At 39.2% G+C, this 17,700-nt stretch overlaps 1 protein-coding gene across 1 annotated transcript in view; it reads right to left on the reverse strand.

The window, feature by feature from the left end:
* Positions 1-2,545: 2,545 nt before the first annotated feature.
* The window catches only part of nudt14 (nudix (nucleoside diphosphate linked moiety X)-type motif 14), a 44,882-nt gene continuing 29,727 nt past the window's right edge, over positions 2,546-17,700 (reverse strand). The window contains exon 5 of the mRNA XM_024290982.2: positions 2,546-11,124. Coding sequence (XP_024146750.2) covers positions 10,875-11,124 — 250 coding nt within the window. The 3' untranslated portion in view covers positions 2,546-10,874. The remainder of the gene's footprint in view (positions 11,125-17,700) is intronic.

Raw genomic sequence — 17,700 nt, forward strand, 5'->3', positions numbered from 1 at the left:
GCTGCACACTAGTGGACTTTAAATTGTTGACTTCAAATCGTGTTAAACACAACTTTTTTCCACCCTTTTCATGTTGTTTAAATGCAGCTAAACTCTATCCAGAATGAATATTTAAGATTCCAGTTTTCTAGCATTTATTTTGGGACCCATCCAACCAGAAGTGCCATTCCACTCCAGAGCGTCTCCCATGGGTTCAGCGCCTCGCGTAGAAACGACAGTTACGTTTCAAAGGTTGCTCTACGAGTGAAGCGAGTTTAGAGGGAACCGGAGTGAAGCTGTTACTTAGTGACATCCTGACGGCAGCGAAAGAACGCCGTGACATGCAGAGCTGATGTTTGAAAACGGAAGAGAATTCAGTGAAAGTGGCTGAATGAAATAAACTCTTTGAACCGCAGCAGCTCTTAAGTTTCTCTCCACCGCATGCTTACATCTCAGGAACAGAGATCTGGAGATCCAGATCTGTACAAACATGTCCCGTTTTCAGATCCACATCTAGATTTTACCTAATCAGCGTTGTGTGAAAGAGATAACTTAGTATAAACGAGCTGAAAACTTCCAATTGTCCTGTATACACTAAACATGTTCACAGGTTTAGAAATTCTCCTTTGGAAGCCTCGTCTTTATTTCTTCTCTTCATTTGCGTCAGTTTAGGGTTAGATACTCTTCAAGAATCAGGTTTAAGGAGGAGCACTTTAGAAATCTGTCAAAAAGATCAACGGGGCTCAAGCACAGGGTTTAAGTTTGTAAAATCTAATATTTTTGATGTTCCTTGAGGTAAAATGAGAAGGGATTTACATTTTTTTGTTTTGCCTCAACGGTTTCTGTTTTTGAACTATTCAAAGAATCAGAAAGAGTTTCTCTGAAAAGGGTGCGGCTGGTGCTGAGCATCAGTGATCTTTTCTCAGACTTCCTCAAGTTTTGGTTTTTACTGACTCAGACAGTATAAAGACAATTACTAATATTCTTTAAAGGAGTATTCCCAAATGGTACTCGATAAGGATTAGTTGAAATTCCAATCCGCCATTTAGAATATTGTTTTTGAATAATAAACCATTGACTTATTCAGACTTGGAGAACACCAAAGAAAATATAACTAAAATATTTCAGTTAGAGCTATAATGTGCAGACTTTAACTTGTGAGGTGTTGACCAAAATGAACTCAGTTTGAACTAGTAAGAACTAGGAAAGTTACATTAACTGCGATAATGCTTGTGTGAATGCTTATTGTTGAATATGGTCCCTGAGGATGCTGAAGAAATGTATTTTAATTGCTGAATAATATTGGGAATGTGCTAAACGGTTTGATACAGAACTTGCATAATTGACAGAAAGTGCACAAAGAATTTTATTTTAAAAATTGCAACGTTGTTAAAATATAGACATAACTCCAAATTAGCCCAAAAAAACTTAAGTAGATGTCATATTAGCTAAAAAGCCAAGACATTACTAAAATACTAGCTTAACTCAGAATTAGCCAAAAAAATCTCAGTAGATGTGAAATTAGCCAAATAAGCTAGTACATTGACAAAATACTAGCTTAACTCCAAATTAGCTCTTAAAACCTCAATAAATGTCAAATTAGCCTAAAAAGGTCAGACGTTTCTACAATATTAGCTTAACACCAAATAGCTCTTAAAACCTAAATAGGTGCCAAATTAGCCAAAAAAAAAGGTACAACATTTCTACAATATTAGCTTAACTCCAAATTTACGCACAAATCCTTAGTAAATGCTAAGACAGAAAAGAGCTAGCACTTTGCTAAAATACTAGCTTAACTCAGAATTTGCTCAAAAACCTCAGTAGATGCCAAATAATTTACAAAAGCTAACCAGTCGACTCCTGATCGGAGACAAGCGGGTTCAATTCCCGCCTTGCCTGCCCATGTGTTGAAGTGTCCTTGGGCAAGACACTGAACCCCGGATTGCCTCTGGTGGGAGGTTGGCGCCAGGGTTCAGCAGCGGAGCCACCACCAGTGTGTGAATGTGTGAATGTGTGAATGGGTCTGTGACTGTGGAGCGCTTTGGGCCCTCGAAGGAGGGTAGAAAGCGCTATACAAGTATACGCCATTTACCATTTACCATTTCAAATACTGGCTTAACTCTAGAACATCCAAAACACCTCAGTAGATGCAAAATCAGCCAAAAACGTTAGCATGTTGGTAAAATATGAGCTAAACTCAAAATTAGCCTTAAAAACCCCAGTAGGATTCATGTCTTTAACATCCTGAACGTTTTGATGCCAAACGTGCATAATTTGCATTATAAATATATAGAGAAATCTTAATTTGTTAAAACCGTTTTTCACAATAAAACTGTATTATAGTTGCTTCCTTCAGAATGATCACTCACTTCTGTAAACATTTGTTGTAGTAAATGGAGTTTACTTGTGTAGCGCTATTCATTTTTCACTAAAATATGAACAGTTACCTTGGCAACCCCGCAAAGAGGGAGGAGTTAGAGGAAGCAAAAATAATGTGTGTTGTTTTTGAGTGTAAACTGTGGAGATAAAAAAACTAGAAACATTTAAAAAAGGACAAAGTGGGACATTTTTGGGCATGAAACATTTTTATTTCAACTGAATGCGGAATAATCCAACAGTTAGTGCACATGCATGTTTAAATATATGCTGTATGTTTGTACCAAGTGATCTGTATTGAAAGTTAAATATCCCAACATTTAGGTAATAAATTAACAGAACTGAAACATTACCAAACACACTGCCCACAATGTAAACACACTTTTAATAAAGCATAAAATACATAATTAATGTATCTGCTATGTTCATCCATGTAAGTTTCTAAAAATATTTTTTTAAAAACACAATTTCAGTGAAATACTTGAAGAAAATAAAATCACAATTAGACCAACATCATCTGCAAAATGTTTTCACTTCAAGGTACTTTGTGTAGGATTTCCAATGAAAATGACACAACCACAGGTTAAATGTAGCACTGAGAAGCTGATGCTTCCTTAGATGTGGCTTCTGCTTATTAAAAAACAAAAGCAATAGATCAATTTTTGATTTCAGATCTTTTTCAGGACTCTTGAAAGAAATCAAGAACCTCTGAAACCCACAATGCCACATCCAAGCAATAGAAAATACTACACATTGCACCTCTAAACAATGTCTTCCTTAAAAGTTGCTCAGATCATTAAACCACAGTAAAAAAAATGGTCACGTATTATCAACAAAGTGAACGAAAAAGTCATCACAGGTGAAGAAGCGACCACAGCAAAGCCATTGGAATACATCTAGAAAACCGTGGTTAGAAGTCAGCTGCAGTGTGCTAAACCTTGTCGTTGGGAATCAAACATGCCAACAGCGCCTTCGAAGCCTGAGTGATGGAGGTAGAACTGCAACATCGACGTTAAGATCCAGCAAAGTCCAGAGTGGAAAAGAAAAACATTGAACTATTTCATACCAGCATACATATGGCTTATCTGTGGCTCAGTCTGCAACCTCTCTCACATCTCCAAAGTGCTTTTGTCTAAAGGGAGAACTCACAGAATTGGTACTTTTAGAATATTTGCTCATCTCTTTATATTTATCAGTTACTCATTCTAATGATATTCGTATCCTGTTTTTATGTGCTTATGGTGTCACGCCTGGTTTTAAAACGACATTACTAACAACTTTGGCAGCAGATAAATGAAAGTTAAGTCTTTAACATTGGAGCTCCAGTGTTTATGTTCTTTGATTTACCTGAATTTTTGAATTGTTAGCACGATCAATGTCATTCCAGTAGATTCTGAAGGATTGTGTTCCCAGTGGTTACAGTATATTAAAGCGCCTCAGGTGTTAAAGGGTTAAACAGAATATTCCTACTCCTAGTTTACACTGGCCGCGGAATGGAGGCCGCCTCTATTCAGCGCCCTTATTAACCTATAGTGTGGTTCACACCAGCCGCGGATCGTCTCCACGTCTGCTCTACTACTCAGTGGTTGGCTTACTACGCTAACAAGCCTGTGGACGGCGGAGCATGCTAGCGAGCTCCGCTTTATCAAGCTTGTGAGCTCTGCTGTAGTGTGCTAGCGATCTTCGCTCTAGCGATCTCTGCTGTAGTGAGCTCCGCTGTATCAAGCTAGCAAGCTCTGGTGTAGCGAGCTTTGCTGTAGCGAGCTAGCGATTTCTGCTGTAGCGAGCTAGGAAGCTCTTATGTAGCAAACTAGCGAGTTCCGCTTTATTGACCTAACGAGCTCTGTTGTACCGAGCTAGCGAGCTTTGCTTAAGCAAGCTAGCGATCTCCGCTGTAGCGAGCTCCACTGTACCGAGCTAGCAAGCTCTGGTGTAGCGAGCTAGCAAGCTCCATTGTATCAAGCCCCGTCGTATTGAGCTAGTGAGCTTTGAATTGACGGAGAGATCGGATGCCACTCCCCGCCGCTTTGCGCCGTTTCCGCGTCCAGTGTGAACGTAGCGTTAAGCAAGAATCTTGAGCACTTTTAAAAATGTTTATTTACACAAAAAATGACTTACAGTTCCAACTTCCAAATGAACCATAAAGTTCATTTCCACTGAGCGGTATGGTACTGTCCGGTCTGGTGTTTAGAGCGTCTCCATTACAAAATGGATCTATTAAGCCGGATATTTCTGGGGCCCCGTTGGTTGTACGTCCATAGAAAAATGTCATTACAACAATAGGAAAGCGCCTGAATTCTTGTTTTATCCTCACAATCTTCTCTCAAACAACATTAAAAGCTTTGTTTATACGAAGCACTAAAGCCAAGCAGAAATACTGGATGACCTACATTGTTGTTGTTAGCTTCCCCCTGCATGCACCGTCCAAATCTGAACCATTCTAATTCCAAATAAAAACTTCTCAACTGTAAATCAGACATAGATCTGTGAGCGTCAATGTTATCACACTGAAACACTAGCCAAACCAAACTTTCAATTTCCTCTTTAAGTGTAACGGCTGTTTTTTTTTTCTTTTTTCATTTTTTTTGGGAGTAGCTGGCTGAACAGGTTAAACTTGAAGTTCCGTAAAGAAAAGTGCATGTTTTTTTTTTTGTTTTCTACCAACATCTAAATGTAAGAACATGATATTGCACTTTTACCTCCTCAATTTGTAGCTGCCTTTTGTAATCGATGGCACTTTTTCCCCTCCTAAAGTTAGTGGTGATGCTGCATCAGGTCCGTCAGTAGTTACAAAAAGACTAGATGACAACGACGTGATAACTCTAACGTAAGGTTTGCCTCACATGGCTCAGAGAGAACTGCGGTTTCCCACGTTTGACAGGCACATAAAGTTACACACTGACCTTTAACTTCAAATGGCTTTTTCATTCGTCACATTTATTCAAGCTAAATCAAAAGTAAAAAATGTGGATATCTAAACAAATTACCAGTCAGATTGGTTCAATGAAGGTTTTTATTAAACTGTGACCCACATTTAAGAAAACTTTGTAGAAATATAATTTTTGTTTTAACCGGTCCGTCTTTTATTTGTTTGCAACAAGAATAGTTTTAATACTTTATTCTTTTGGAGACCACATTATATTAGAAACGTCTTAACCAAAAGTTAAAGTCAAAGTGCCTTTAAGATAGAAATCTAGAAAAACATGGAGCTCATTGGAAAGTTATCAGTTTTCATTAAAGACTGGCTTCTGCAGAGATCTAAAGCTCGTTTTGTGTCTGAACAGATCAGCTTTTAATAATTCGGTATCAGAATCCTAAATCCAGCCATAAAAGTCACTTCAGTGGAAACTTTTTTTTTTTGCAAATACATATATTATCTGTCAGGCTTCCAATAGATTTCACATTGACGTTAAAAGATTCTCATAAAACCAATCAAGTACACGATTCTAGCATTGTTTTTGTGATTTCCTTCTGTCGATTGTCGATTTGTTAAAATCTTTTTTATGTGTTTTTATTTCAAATCATTTGAGCTTTTTTGTTTAAAATAAAACCATATTGATCACTGAGGACACTAATATTTATTTCTATGTTAGAGGACTGAAAATGAACAAATGTTAAATTAGAAAAACTAAACAAAAAGGTGAATATTAGAATAAATCATAAACATAAAGAGCAAAATCATGTAGAAGTTGAAACAGAAGTAATTTCAGTGTGTAATGTTCTCTTTTTGATTTTCTAAAATCAAAGAAATTAAGGAGTTTTTGTGTTGTGAATCTATTCATATTATAGATTGTAGAGTTTAACTCAATGTTTTCAATGGAAGTTACTATTTACACTGATATCATTCAGTGAGATGGTTTAGCTGCTTATCGCAACAAAGACACAAATCCTCATCGTGTTTCTCTGGGAATTATTATAACAAAAGGGTTTAAAGTATTTATGCAAAATATTTTCGTACACGACAGCAAAGCTCCATATGGCTTCAGAGTTGGTAATAAATGCATATATTTGTACTAAGTTTAGGCAGAAATCCCTCCTGAAAACGTAAATGTCTGTACTGACAAATATACTAACACTATAAATAACGTTGGGTAAAAATAATCCCCAAAATACCAGCTTTGATATGACAATGTTAATTCAGTGGTGGTTTTTGAAAGTTTTACTGGTTTGCTATGAAATAGTAATCTTGACCCAACCACTACCATGGATACGGAACTGTTTGTGACTCATAATTCAAAGTAAAAGTCAGTACTGGAAATACTTCTTAGCAGTTCCAAGGGTCCCGCTATCATCACAAACACGTATCCTAGTGTTGAAGGTTTAAAATTTCTGTTTATGCATTTTCATTTTCAACTTTGATATTTCTAATTGAATTATGGTACAAACTGACTAAATGAAATTTCAGATGCTATTTTCTTTATCATTTTAATTAAGTTACAGAATGAACGGTGTTGAAGAAGAAAAAGCCATTTGGACGATTGCTTTTTCATTTTATTTAAGAGACAAGTAATGCAGTTACATTGTGAAAATGAAAAAGCATTTCCAGTATTGACTTTAATTTTGAATAATGAGCCACAAACGCTTCTATACCATGGTTACTAAGGACAGAGGTCCCCATCAGACTCCCTCACACACACCTCACAGTCATGGGCCACCTTCCAACACTCAAAACACACAACAACACAAGAACCTACACACTATGGAGTACGGAAAGAACGACTTCTTACTTCATTTACCTTAGCCTTAACAAGAACTACTGAAGAACAGTGATAGAAAGGGGGAACTCCCACAATGCACCTCACTATGGGTTGCTTCTACACCAGTCTGTAAAAATCCTGTTTGACGTAAAAGCAGTTCATGGCGTGAATAAGGTTGGGGATCGCTGGTCTGAGGTTTGGTTTAGACTTGAGTTATTATAAGATGAAGGGAATGGTTTTAGTTAATGTACCTGCCTTTAACTTCTCTATTTAATACTTTACAGAAGTAGTAATGCTTGTACTCAACTAAAAAGTAAGATTTTTTTAAAGATTTGCAAATGTTATAAAAGAAAATTCCGATGCTGGATCTTATTTCTCTTTAGAAAGCATCAAATAGCAGCCCTTTTTCAATGGAGAGAAAAACACCAACATTTAGTAGGAACAAGATGTTTTTTTGTGGTTACTTTACTACTTGGCTCCAAGTGCTTTTGGAATGTGAGTTTTTCTTTAAAATCCCTACACTAATGTGCTGGTTATCGTCAAATCCTGAAGACAAACAAAAGGTTGAAGTGGTTGGACCTGAGATTTGGCTGCTGATGGGGGTTTTGAGCAATCAGGACCAGCTATTATGGACTCCTTAAGGTCTTCGCTCTACGCAGGGGTTTGCTAAGAAGGCGAGATCATAGGATGAGTTCTGAGATGAAACATTTTTCCTTAAGATGTGTCTGACAGAAGAACAAATGTTAATAAAATACAAACTGCAGACGTCCATGCCTTCAAACCATTTGTGGGATTCTCTTTACATGGAGTTTTAAAGGATATTTTTAGCCTTTATAAGATTATTTGCATCTCTAGAGAAGAAACTTTAGTTTGACAAATAATTCAGGTGTGTTTTATGTGGTTTCATTTGGCAGACAAAAGCTGTCAGAATTACTTCACTTCTCCTTAACCCCTAAAAGACTCTTCAGTGCCTGACATCTAGGCCCAATCCCACTTCTTCCCTTCTCCCTAGCCCTTCATTTAGCCCTCCAAACGGAGAGTTATGGAAAAATACTGTCTCATAATTCAGAAGTCACTTTCGTTCGATGACGTCACCAATAATCGGCAGTCCGCTAGCATTAGCTTCCAGTGCGTGAATATACGTAATAACAGTGGTTTTATAACTTCAAAAGGTCACGCTACGACAAATAGTCATTACTTACATTTAAATGTAAACCCCTGTGGTCCAGAATGCACCCACGTGAAGAAAAAAAAAAAAATCCGGACACACTTGCACTAAAAATGCTCCTTCAAATGGAAGGGAAGGTAGAAGGGAAGAATTCGGATTGGGCCGTAGTGTCCTGGATTTTAATGCAATTTGGACACACGCTAACAAGTTTTGTTTTTTTAAACGCTAAATTTGACGCCACCAAATTTCCAGAGTAAAAAAAATAAATTTGAACACTTATGAAATCTATATATGAATCCACTGTGTTCTGATGGCAAAAACTTTGATTATAAAAAAAAAAACAATAATAATTTATCTAGAATTTTCAGAGGCAAAATTCCTCAAACGCAATGCATTGTGGTCTTTATTTGTCAATTTAGTACGCATTAGTTTTTCGCAGACTAATGGGAAATTTCTAGGGTGCTGGATCTAGATACAGACCCAATCAAAATGGCAAATGCCATATATAGTGAAGGAATTCAGACACAACAAATTAGTTTATATAGCATCAAGCCTTCTACATACAGTATGTTATGTAGGATATATGACATAATCTTTCAAAAAATGGGGAACAATGGGACAAACAAACTTGATCGGTGTTGGAGGAAGAGAGGATTTAACACTTATCACTCGTCTCCTTGAATACAATTGCGAGTATTAGGTAGTATGATTAGGGTCATAGAAACTTGACCCCATGGTGCTTCCTTGGATAAATAATTTAAAAAGAAGGCATAAAAAGTTTTTGTGGGTGTTTAACTTTCATGTGATGTTGGACGTTTTAGGCCAAACTGACCAAGAAAAACCAAAAACCCTTTGAATAAAGGCCTACCTGCTTGTCCCATCCAGGGTTCATCTGGTGAACTGACCGAACTTTGATTTCAAACCAGTCTTACGGTCATTTGAAGGCCAGAAAAACTCAATCCAAAGGATTTGGAAATAAAGGATCTCAATTTTTCTTAAGCACAAAATGGTCCTAGCTTGTTTTATTTATGCACCCCAACGTTTCTTTAAACGGTGTTAACTTGAGTGAACAGAGCATCGTCGACGTACGGTTAAACTCGCCTTCACTTTTAAAGCCTTTTAATGCCTGTTGAGGTTCCAGCAACTATGTGAGCTTCCTTCAAACATCACAGCTATGCCGGACGACAAACAACAGCCAGGAATACCATGTGAAAGAAAAGACATCAAGCGTGGGACTCTGGGTGCTTGGGTTTGAAATTGTGCTTTGACTTTGTGGTGGGGGTTAAAGTTTATTCTGGGAGGAAACCTGAACATCCTAATGATTATTGTTTTTGCATCTCTGGATGATTTATTACAAAAAATGTTTTTTTTTTTTTTTAAGTTTTCTTAAATTCCTGATTGATTGGCTTGAATTGTCAAAATGTTCTAAGGTTTGTATTGACTAGATGATAAGTTTGTATGGAGTGTTTTCTAATGGTGAGACCTAGAACATAAAGTATATCTTTTGACATTTTGTGAATTGGCCAGTTGCATATATTTAAAGTAGCTAAATTAAAGCTGTAAACGGTGTCGGGCACCAACACTGTGATTCTATCAGCCAGTAAACCTCCTGAAGCCAGCAGGCAAAACCAATACTTTATTAACAGCAGGAGTTAGATACTACTTCCACTGTATACAATAATGGATCTAATTTTGCTTTTGAAAGTCGGTCTCTACTTACGTGATAGGTCTATATTAACAAATGATTTTCATAAATACATGCGTCAATGAATTTTCCAAATGTCCACAGCAGTCAGTGTTTGCACTTTCCATCCCAACAGTATTGACATAACAGTAAATGACACGAGTGTGTTTGGCTTGAATCTCAAAGCTTCCATCAGAAGCAGAGCTTAGGTTTTTTTTCTTGTTTTTCTGGTCATGAGGAAACGGCTCGAGCGGTGCATGTGGCCCGTATCTTCTGGTGGAGTCAACCAAAGGACAAGTAACCCTACAATAGGAATCTGAGTGCGGAAGAATTGCACTTTGTGAAGTCCCACTCGTTGTGACGACTCACAGTGACAAACTCCACAAACGTCGGAGCTCGTATCGCGGTGGAGCTTGGTACAGAACCATCAACCAAACTGCATGTGCCAAAGTAAAGCCGACCTCCACAGATCTCCCTACTTTGCGCTGTTGACATGGAGTCACCTCGCCAAAGGCAAACATGTTGTGTGTACTAGCTGTGCATATTCAGGTCATTTTTGATTGTTTATGGACAAATACAAATCTTAGAAATGACACCACTCCCCCTGTTCATCCTGAGGTTTCAAACCACGATAAATAAATCTGGAATTCTGAGAAAAAAGATTGATGTTGATATAATTTCATGGTCCAAAGAGAAACTTTCTCCCAGACAAACATGGTTGACGGCCAGGATCACAAAGAAAACCAGTGATATGTGATCATTTCTGCTTGGTGGCAAAGTAAACAACAAGAAGTAAAATAATTAAAAGTGCTTATTTGTTTTCAGGTGAAATATTGAGAGAGAAAAAAATCAGACAGAGGGGCTGATTGTGTACCAAATGACAAAAAAGGCAATTTGGGATGAAGAGTGCTGAGCATGGGGTGTGAGCGTGATTTGATTGGAGCTGAAAGACATGAAGAGTAGCAGTTGGTTAAACGTTGGTGGAGATCTTGTATTTTGGGGCCATGTTGTTGTGGAACCAGATGAAGCTAAAAATAACCCCCATGGTTTTGGGGATGCGCTCGTTATAGGCGAAGGACATGGCCTCGTGGAGCGGGATCTTGACCACCTCGATAAACTCCCCCTCGTGCGGCTCGCCGCCCCCGGCACTCACACAGTTGTCGTCGGAGACTTCGGCGTAAAACATGGTCTGTTTGGAGCCTGTTACCCCCACGCCCGACCTGCAGACGAGCAAAAAGAACGCGTGAGATTTACACAAACCTGGTGCTGGCCTTATATGAAGAACAAGACAAGTTGGAGAGGTAATGTGTATTGTTTAAAGAGCAGATTCAAACTTTCCCAGCATGCATTCTGTCCTCATCACCACTCAAGTTATCATTTGTCAAAAACAAAGTTGGCTTTTAAATATGTTTCTATTGTACACACCACAAAAATGACAAGCGGGTAATAAATATCAGCCTCTATTAAGGTCACTATAGTAACCATTGAGTTTTTTGCATGTCTTGAGATGATAAATAAGTTTATTAATTTTCATGTTGTTACCTAAAAGTAAATTCGACATTTTTCTTAGCAACCAGTGTTAAGTGCCTTAAGCAGTATTAGCGTATGGCATGTGTGAATTCAGCTAGACTCCGTATTTAAAGTCATCTTCTCCCAGATGAGTGTCCAGGTCTGTGGAGGGTCGGCCCTCTTTAAAGGCCTCGTGCGGTCAAAATCGTGATTTTTCTTAAACTGCAATAAAACATTAGTATTTATGTCACAAATGAACCCCCGTATAATTATTTTGTCACCCGCGGCCCCGTTCACTCTCTTCAAGCGTTCAAAGATAGCGCGGTCGCTCAGATTTTGGGCAGCCAGCGATAAGTAGGTCATAGGTCGTGTGACGTCAGTACAGGAACATCCAGCTAGATCCGCTAGTGTTGTGATGACTTTCTGGGCATGGAATTACTTAACATAATAGAATTTGGACTGCCGTGGATTTGGGGATTCGAACGGGATAATGGTGAATAGGTGTGTGGTATTTGGGTGCAGTAATGTGCCGAAGAAGGGGGTCTCCCTTCATGAATTTACCGTTTCAATAAAGGAGAGGGGCGCTCCCCGGTCAGGGGGAGGCTTTGAGCCCTCCCCGGCCCTCCGGAGGAGGAACGCGGGGGGTGTATGGGTACCTGGCGGGCGCGCGCCGGACGGCCTGGGTGAGGCCGCCGCGCTGCGCAGAGGGGGGTTTGCAGTTCCGAGGCCCCGGGGCGGGCATGGGGGGCGCTGTGGGTTCGCCGTATGGTTGTCCGGCGCCAGCAGCCGAGCCCGCACGAAGGGTTTTTATTCCCTCCCAGGGCCGTGAGGCTGGTGGGGGTGGCCTCCGCGCGGGGCGCAGGAGGACCCCGCCGGCCATCTGGAAAGAGGACCCGCCCGGGGGTTGGTTGCGCGCGGGCGAGGGAGGCCGAGAGGGCGGCGGGGGAGTGAGCCCACCCATCGCCGCAGCCCAGCGGACCCAGGCGGGGGGGCTCCGTCCGCCTTGGTCCTGGAGGAGGACGACAAAGGACGCTCCGCGGCAGCGGCGGCGCCTTTCCTTTTCCGGTAATGATCCTTCCGCAGGTTCACCTACGGAAACCTTGTTACACTTTTACTTCCTCTAAATAGTCAAGTTTGATCGTCTTCTCGGCGCCATCGCTGTATGAGCTTTCACCATCGTCATCCGAAGCCCCTGTATCCTCAGATGAGGAAACCTCCGGTTCAAACTGGTAGGGCTGTACACCCTCCGAACCCTGTGTCGTTAAAATTCCCGTGTTTGATGAAGGCTCATCACCTTCATCCAAAGAAATATCCGCTAAATCGTGGTCTATGTCGCTTCTCAAACCGTCCGCCATTGTTGTTTACACTCTGGGATCCCTGAAGTGACGTCACGCGCAGCCCCCGCCCATCACCACCTATCACCCAAATTTAAAGCTGTGCACGACCATAAAATGATCAATAAAATTGCGCTGGATCATTTTAAGTGAATATTTTTATCAGATTCGTTTTCCAAGTTCCATTGACTTTCTAAATTTAAAAAAAAAATTGCCACTGCACGAGGCCTTTAAGGGTAGTGCAGGTGAGTCTTGCATTTTCCTAAAGGCTCATTGATAATGGAACATAGGATTGTCCTGCATGTAGTAAATGTATCGTGAAGTATATGCAAGGCTAATGTAGGGTAGGGGGATAAAATGTTGACTATAAATATCGCGATAGAACTTGTTCTTCATAGAGGAGTGAGTCTATCACGAGAGACTTTTATTTTGAAGGGTCCGAAATTGACACTAGCCAGTAGATTTTTTCCTCTTTGGTGAGTAAACGTTAGAGAGTTAGTCGCCACATGGGGAGTAAATGTTTGAATCTAATTATTTATGTTTATTAGCTCTCATTTTGTAAATTTTTTGGAGCTCTCAACTTTCTTCGTCTGCGCGTAGCGTAAACAAACGGATGAGAGACACATGACTCCCACGGTCACTTCCGCTAACCTTCTCTGTGTAACGTTTAGTTTCGTGCTGATGAAACCGCGGAACATCTGGTGATTTTTAACTGGATCCAGTCAGAACTGGAAGACAAACCAGCTGTACTTATAGCAGCAACAGAAAGTTCAATAAAAAGTGTTGATCTTGTGACCCCGATGTAGCATTAGCATGAGGCTAATGCTAAGCTAAACAGTTGTTTTGTGTGTCAGCTGTATCTAAACACGGACCAGTTTAGAGTCGGAGAATATTTTCACCGACCCGACTTTAAGACATGTCAGATAAATACATTTGCATGACATAATTAAAAAAAAGAATATTTTAACATAATGACAGAACTGAATTCACTGTGTATCAGCAATGGGTGTTGCACAAAAAACTGCAACCTGAGTCAGATGTTGTGATAAGCCCCGCCTCCTTCCCTCGCGAGAGCGCCGCAGCTTTAATGGCAATGATACACAACAATAGTCCAAATCTTTGTTTTTAGGCTGTTTTTTCTTATAATTTAATATAAATGTAATCACTTGGAGACAGAATTAGTAAATCTCGGGTAAAACTTATTTTTTTCTCAGCGTGTTTGAATTTGAGTTCCCAGTTAGATGACAACATGTTCATACCATTTAGCGTTTGAGCGTTTACCACTTCACAATTTGCTTTAATAATTCACCTCTAAAACTACTTTTTAGTACCGATATTTTTTTCAATATATTACATATTAAATACACAATAAACCAGAAACTGTACAGAACTCAATTCAGAGTCTTTTCTTTACTGCAAAAATCACGAACACCTTTCATGTTGTAGAACAAAGATTAAGAGTATAAATAAAAGATGAAGCAAAGATAAATAAAAAAAAACATGTGAAAAATGTATTTTAAAAACTATACTAAACTATAAAATGTTCCAAGGATTTACTCCTAGAAGTATCACGATTGATGTCAAATCTCTTCTTATGTTTTAAACCAAAAATTAAAAGCTAAAAACCTTTTTGAAACCTTCACGTTAAAGGGTAACCAAACCCTAAAACAACTTTTTTTGTCTGTTGACCTCTATAAACGCGGCTTGAAAAGTGCCAAATGTTTGACAAATTAAAATAAACTTGATGAATTCCTGAAAATATAGTCTAAAACCGTCTGTGTGCTGCCCCCTACAGATTGAAAGGAGGTACTACAGTTGAATTTTGTGATTGGTCGACTGGTATAAGTCCCAGAAGTTTGATGACATCATGCTCTGCAGCTCCAGTATAAAAGCCCCGCCCATATTTGATTCTGTAACGGTCGGTCGTTAGCGTTAGCATGGATCGTAGCTGTATTACCTTCAGTTGTCAAAAATCTACTGGATTACACAACTTTCTAGTGAACTTGGAAGTTAGAGAACAGAGGTTGAGTGCAGAGAACTCTGTCCTAGTGATGGATTTAATGAACATTTCACTCAGGATTGTTTGTTTAACACGTTAGCCTTTATTAGCTTATGATGCTAGCGGCATTTTACCACTCTCAGACACGGGTCCCCTTCAGACCTGCAAACCTTCAGCTGCTGGCTCAAGACGCTGCTCGAAATAATAAAGTTCTGGACCATGAGTGCCGGCATGAGCAGTTCTGTGGAGAAACTTGCATCACTTTGCCTGGTACCACTCTCCAGACCGAAGAGCATAAAGCGACGTAAATCTAACCTAACTGTCAATCATAGATCCAAGCCACACCTCCGCCGCTCAGTCCGGCTCCACTAGCCCCGCCCCCTTTTTGTCATTTTTCAAATTTAGGCTCAGAATAGAGTCAGCCACAAGCTCCCCTGTTTGGTTACCCTTTAAATTTTGAATAAAAGCGATCCTTTCAGCAGGTCAGTGTCATTCCCTCGTCGTTAGATGTGATTGGCTAACACGCCGGTGCATAAAGAGATTACTAAGGCTTGATAAGGAATTAGGAACCTTCACTTTCTGCTTTGAGGAATATTGACTTGCAGATTCACACTGTGATAAAACCTCAGCACGTTAACTCAGGGCTAAGTATTATATTAACCATGCGGCTCCACTCTTCAAAACGCTGAAGATTTCCCTTCAACTGTTGCAAAAAACCGTGTCCTGTTACTTGAAGCGGCTTCACCCTCAGGCTGCTGCTGCTGCTGCTGCACGTCACCTCGCTACATGAAGGCTTTCTGTCAGAAACACCCTCATAGGCGTCATGAGGGTTACCTGTCAACACAATGGATGGGGCCCTCACAAAACAATGGCCACAGACAATATCAGCACCGCTGCAGGAGACGGGCAAGTCCAATCGAAAAAGCCACTTATGAGAGGCGGTGGTGGTCGTCCAGCAGCTGCTGCCTGCTGTTCATTCAGCTGCTCCCTCAAGCTGCAGGTAGCTAATAACACGCTGACAGAGATGGATGTCTTACCTGGAGCTTTTTCCACTTTTTAGAAAAAATTAAACAAGCAACCAATGAAATTAAGAAATGTCAATTCTCCTTCACAAGAACAAAGACGAGACGTAACCCTTATTAAATCACATTAAAGGTTTAATTAACGGTTGCATTAAAACTCATGTCTGTTTACTCTTCCTTAAAGAAATGATTTTAAAATGTACATGTTCATTTTTGGCTGTGCATCAAGCAGTTTGGCCTTGGATTTTATGAGTATTTTTATGGGAAGTTCTTACTTTTCATGCAGTATACAGTCAAAATGTCAGATTATTTTGTGATTTACTGACTCTATTGTACACAGAGAAAACACAGTGAAGAAGTTAGCTCATTTCAAAAGTACACTGGCACTCTAAGTGAAACAAAACAGTCAGATTGAATTGACTACAATACCCATAATGCCTAGAGGGGCTGAGAGACAGGAGACTGGTCAGTGGAGTTGATGAGAAGTTTAACTAGAGAAATGTGTTATTCTTCATGCTCTCTTGTATCAGTAGAGAACAACACAACAAATAAGTCAAACTTTATTGACAAGAACTCTCAATATTGTTTAGTGGTGGGTTGGTAAAATCAATTAATCGATTTGAATCAATTTAACCTCAACAGATCAATAGTCGATCCATAAAAATATCAATCGATTTAGCACATAAAGCTAAAGTCTGCTAGCTTGATGCTAACGTTTAATGGAATTTCCCATAGAACGGCTAATGCTAACGCTCAGTTGACCTAAACATACATTACTGACTAAATGAACATCTTTATAAACTCTCAGACATACATTTTCCAAACTTTTTAAGGAAATATTTTTAAGGTAACAGCTTGTGGCCTAAAACACAGTTTTTTCCTCATTCTTTCTTCTTCTTCCTCTGGAATAAGGTGTAATGCTATAGGATGATCACCACCTAGTGTCCAAACTGAAACGTCCTCCAGGAGAAGCAGAACAATGTTTACAATGTTAATGATCTGAACATTTTTCTCATCAATCTCATTATTTCACTGATACATTTATCAGTATGTGAACTGTATCAGACTAATATAAATATATTCAAAACATGCAGTAAATTATTAATGTATTTCTAAACAAATGTGTCTAAATGTGTGAACTCAAAATTTAATTGAGAGGATCGATAGAAAAGAAAAAAAATCTGAATCGAATCAATCGTCTTGTTAATTAAATCAAATTGTTCCTGGAAATTATTATCAATATCCAGCCCTAATATTGTTTATCTGTAAAATACAAACCAATACTTTCACTTTTTCATTTCAATAATTGTAGTTTGTACCACTCCACCAAACTCTTCCCTACAGTACCGATGATGCTCCAACCAGACACCAGGCGGTGCGGATTTGTAGTTTACCAAATTCGTACTAAAACGTAAGCGCCATATACTACAGACATCAGTTAACCGGAATTCAAACAAATGAATCAACCCATAAGGAGCACTGACGATTTTTAGCTCCAGAATTTTACATTTCCTTGACTACCGTAGCTCTAATGCTATTGGATTCTGAAGCAGAGAAAAGCAGCTTTGCATCGATGTACGACGCTTAAAGCAAAGCTGCTTTTCTCTGCTCCAGAATCAACTGATAATGAAGTGAATGGTTCAAAAGTTATTTAAAAAAAATCACGTGAATTCATGTTTCCAGTTGTGTCCAGAGAAAATAAAAGCTGATGTTATTCCAACATATTTACATGCTGCATTGATGCACGGATCTTAAGTTCATCCAAATGTCTAACTCTAACTCTAGCTACTGAAACCAAACTTTATCTTTGGTGAAAAATAGTTATTTGTTTCAGATGTTGACCTCATTTGATTTAATCTTGTTGTAATCTCAGAAACTAATGATGGACAGATCCTGCAGGATTCATTTAAGTTTAATAAAATATAATCTTAA

This window comes from Oryzias melastigma, linkage group LG24, assembly GCF_002922805.2.
Source record: "Oryzias melastigma strain HK-1 linkage group LG24, ASM292280v2, whole genome shotgun sequence".
In the NCBI taxonomy this organism is placed as follows: Eukaryota; Metazoa; Chordata; class Actinopteri; order Beloniformes; family Adrianichthyidae; genus Oryzias; species Oryzias melastigma.